Source organism: Tupaia chinensis, unplaced genomic scaffold (assembly GCF_000334495.1).
Source record: "Tupaia chinensis unplaced genomic scaffold, TupChi_1.0 Scaffold143861_1, whole genome shotgun sequence".
Taxonomy (NCBI): Eukaryota; Metazoa; Chordata; class Mammalia; order Scandentia; family Tupaiidae; genus Tupaia; species Tupaia belangeri.
Window position 1 is genome coordinate 208,697 of NW_006203712.1, and position 4,340 is coordinate 213,036.

General features: G+C 40.6%; 1 protein-coding gene across 1 annotated transcript in view; it reads right to left on the reverse strand.

The window, feature by feature from the left end:
- The window catches only part of LOC102487674 (dynein light chain 1, cytoplasmic), an 8,693-nt gene extending 5,619 nt beyond the window's left edge, over positions 1-3,074 (reverse strand). The window contains exon 1 of the mRNA XM_006165283.1: positions 3,066-3,074. Coding sequence (XP_006165345.1) covers positions 3,066-3,074 — 9 coding nt within the window. The remainder of the gene's footprint in view (positions 1-3,065) is intronic.
- Positions 3,075-4,340: the final 1,266 nt, after the last annotated feature.

Consider the following 4,340-nt stretch of genomic DNA (forward strand, 5'->3'; position numbering starts at 1 on the left):
TTCTTTTTTTTTTGGGGGGGGGAGAGGTTTTTGCTATAGGGTGCCTGCACTCGCCAGAAGGACAGAGAGAGATAGAGAGACAAAAAGGGAGAAATCACCCCACAGAGGGGATGGCCACGCCACAATCCTTTCTCCATTCTCCTCTTGGGATCTTGGACACGCATGCTCACACACCTGGCGTGAGTTTAAGCCACTGGTCCAGGATTCGAACCGTGGTCGGCTACATGTGAGTCCAGCGATGTAGCCATTAAGCCATCTGCTGGTCCCCATTTGATTCTTTTTTATGGTTTATATTTCCTCTTTCAGATCAAGGAAGAACACTTTAACACCTCCTGGAAATCGTTATCTCTCTTCTCCTGCATTTTCTGGAATTCATTATCTCTCAGCTCTTGCATCTTGTTTAGTTTTGTCACTACAAATATTCTGAATTCTCTATCAGACATTTCCATGAGTTCTACTGTACTGTATGTGAATGATGAAAGATTCTTCTTTTCCCTTAGGGGAGAGATATTTTCTTGATTTCTCATGTCTCTTGTACCTCTGAGGTTGTTTCTGGTCATTCTGTGACAAAATCTATCCTTCTCTGTGCTTCATAATGTGGTATCCACAGAAGGATTAGAAGTTCAGATTTATAAAAAGAGATTTCTTCATTAACGCAGGAGGTTCAATAAGTAATGAGGATTTCAATGACTCCAAAAATATTGAGATGCTTGGCTACTGTTCACCTAGGCCTATCTAGACATTCAGTGTGTGGAGAGTGAAGCTTAGAGTGGAAAAGTAAGGTTTAAAAAAAAGAAGAAAAGAAAAAAATCTAGAAAAATACTACCAAAAATGAAGGAAAAATCATTTTTTTTCTTACATGTGAAAAACAAAAACCACTCAGAGCACTAGGGCACCACACAAACTCACCAGGACACACCTCAGCTTTAAAACGGCTTTTGAAATTAGCAAATGAAAGAAAAAGCCCAAGGTGGAAAGAAGTGATTGAAAATTTTTTTACAAAGTGATTGAAAATTTTTTTACAAAACTTTAAAGAGAGAGAGAGTGCGAGACAGACAGAGAGACGGACAGCCAGAGACAGAGAAAAGATGGAAGTCACCCTAATTTGTCTGAGTATTTTGGGTGTCTAGGAGATGGAGTTTAGAACATAGCTTCCCTGAACACACCAGGACACACCTCAACTTAAAAATGGCTTTTTGTCTGAATATTTCAGGAGTCTAGCTAAATATATAATATTTATCATTGAAACCATAAGCATACAACCCAGTGCATTAAATTCATTCACAATATTGGGTAACCATTAGCACATCTTTCCCCAAAAACTTTTTCTTTGTCCCCAGCAAAAATATCCATTGAGCAACCACTCCCTTAGTAAAGTTTACTTTAAAAAAAAAAAAAGAAAATAATAAGTATTTAAACTTGACCAGACAGAGACAGAGAGAAAGAAAGGGAAAGTGAGAAATCACCACCCAGAGGAGATGGCCACACCACAAACTATTCTCTTTCATTTTCCTCTTGGGATTTTGGGCATGCGTGCACTCACATTTAGTGTGAGTTTCAGACCACCAGGTCTGGGACTTGAACCTTGGTTGTCCATATGAAAGTCCCACGAAGTAACCATTATGCCATCTGCTGGTCCCAAGTTTACTTTTTAAAGGTAAAAACTGTTGGGGCTGGCAGTGGCATGGTGGTTAAGAACACTGGACTCCCACTCTGTCCTTCTCTTGTCAAATTAAAAAATAAATGAATAAATGGATAAATAAAGTTAAATAATAATTTTTTTAAAAAAGGTGGAAACTGTTGGGGCCAGTGACCAGCAGTTAGCGTAATGGCTATGTCACTGGACTCCCATGTAGTCGACCGCGGTTTGCATCCCGGACCCGGTTACGCTGGGCGCGTGTGCATGCATGCCCAAGATCCTGAGAGGAGAACTGAGAAGAAGGGATTACGGCGTGGCCATCCCCCCGGGGGGTGATTTCTCGCTTTCTGTCTCTCTGTCTGTCTCTATCTGTCTGGCGAGCGCACGCGCCCTTATAGCAAAACACTGCCCACTCTGTCTGTTAATATGAACCATGCCTTTCAATAAGACTTAAAACCTGTTCATACAGGGACCAGCATGACGGTTAAGGAGCTGGACTCCCACATGGGCAACTGTAGTTTGAATCCTGGACCTGGTGGCTTGCTTTCTCTCTCTCTCTCTCTCTCTCCTCTCTCTCTCTTTCTCTGATCAAATTAAAATAAAGAAATAAGTAAAGTTAAATAAAATAATCCTTTTTTTTAAAAAAAATGGTAAAAAATTGTAATGCCCTGGGCCAACAGGTGGTGGTAAGGTCCTAAACTCTCACATGGCCAACTGTAATTTGAGCCCCAGACTCATGGCTTGAAAATCATGCCAGGCATTTGTGTACATGTGCCCAAAATCCCTAGAGGGGAATGGAGGAAAAGGGACTGTGGTGTGGCCATGGCCCCTGGGAGTGATTTCTCACGTTTCCTCTCTCTCTCTGTCTCTCTCCCTGGCTAATGCACACACCCTACAGAAAAACTAAACTAAAATAAAACAAAATTTTAAAATTAAAAAGTCTGTAATACCCATTTTTATACCTATCATAATGAACATTTGTTATAGCAGTGTCCATGTTTCCCTGATGGCCTCATAAGTGTATCCTATATTTGGTTTGTTTAAATCAGAATTTAAAAATATTAATGTCTTTTAGGTTTTAAAAATCTAACCATTTCCTATCTTTTTAAAAATAATTATTTATTTTATTTTATTTATTATTATTATCAACATTATTTTAATTCACCAAAAAGAGACAGAGAGAGAAAGGGAAAGTGAGAAAACAAGCTACCAAGTCCAGGACTCAAACCATGGTTGACCATGTGGGAGTCCAGCACCTTAACTACCATGCCACCTGCTGGCCCCTCATTCCCTGTATTTTATTTATTTCTATTTATTTACTTTTAATTTTTGCTATAGTGCAGGTGCACTCACTGGAGACAGACAGGCAGGGACAGAGAGACAGAAAGAAGTAAAGTGAGAAATCACAGGACCACCAGGGACTCACAGGACTCATGGTTCAAGTCCAGAACCTGGTGACTAGCTTTCTCACTTTCCCTCTCTCCCTCTCTCAGGTCAAATTAAAATAAATGAATGAATAAATAAAATTAAATAATTCTTTAAAAAATCACCCCTGGGGTGGAGGGAATGACCACACCACAATCCCTTCTCCATTCTTCCCAGGATTTGGGGCACACATGCACATAGGCCTGCTCTTCAAGCCACTGGGTCTAGGACTCCATTCGTGAAGTCAGCTATATGGGATCCAGCCTCCTTAACCTCCATGCTGCCTGCTGGCCTCCATTCCCTATCTTTTTGTATGCTATTTATTTCTTAAATAAACCGAGTCATTTACCCTGAACAGTTTTTTATACTTGACTGAAGAGCAACTTTGTGGTCTCTTTCTTTCCTTTCTTCTTTCTTTTCTTCCTTTCTCTTTCCTTCCTTTTTCTTTTTATTTTAGTTGTTGATATAAAGTATGTGCACATGCAAGAAAGAGAGAGAGAAAGTGAGATATCATCCTACCTGGTATGGATGACCACACCATAATCCCTTCTCCATGCTACTCTCAGGATTTTGAGCATGCATGCACATGTGCCTGGTGTGATTTTCTTTTCTTTCTTTCATTTTTTAATTTTTAAGAACTATTTTATTTTAACTTTGTTATTTATTTATTTATTTATGTTTTTTTATTATTATTATTTATTTTAATTTGACCAGAGAAGGAATGAGCACCAGAGAGAAAGTGAGAAAGAAAGAAAGCCGCCAGGTCTGGGACCTGAACCACAGTTGGCCATGTGGGAGTCCAGTGCCCTCAACCAACACACCACCTGCTGGCCCTGATTTCCCTTTCTTTTTCTTTTAAGGGTTTTTTTTTTTTTTTTTTTGCCATAGGGCATGTGTGCTCACCAGAAAGAGAGAGACAGAGACTGAGAGAGGGAAAGTGAGAAAGCACCCCCAGAGGATGGCCATGCCACAGTCCTTTCTCCTCCATTCTCCTTCTGTGATTTTGGGCATACGTACATATGTGTCCAGCATGATTTTCAAGCTGCCAGGTCTGGGACTTGAACTATAGTCGGCCATATGGGAGTCCAGTACCTTAACCACTATGCCACCTGCTGGCCCCCTGGGCATGATTTTCAAGATGCTGCGTCTGGGACTCAAACTGTGCAGTCAGCTATGTGCTGCAATCCCTTCTCCATTCTTCTCTCGGGATCTTGGGCATACACACGCATGTGCCCAACGTGATTTAAGCTACTGGATCCAGAACTCAAACAACAGT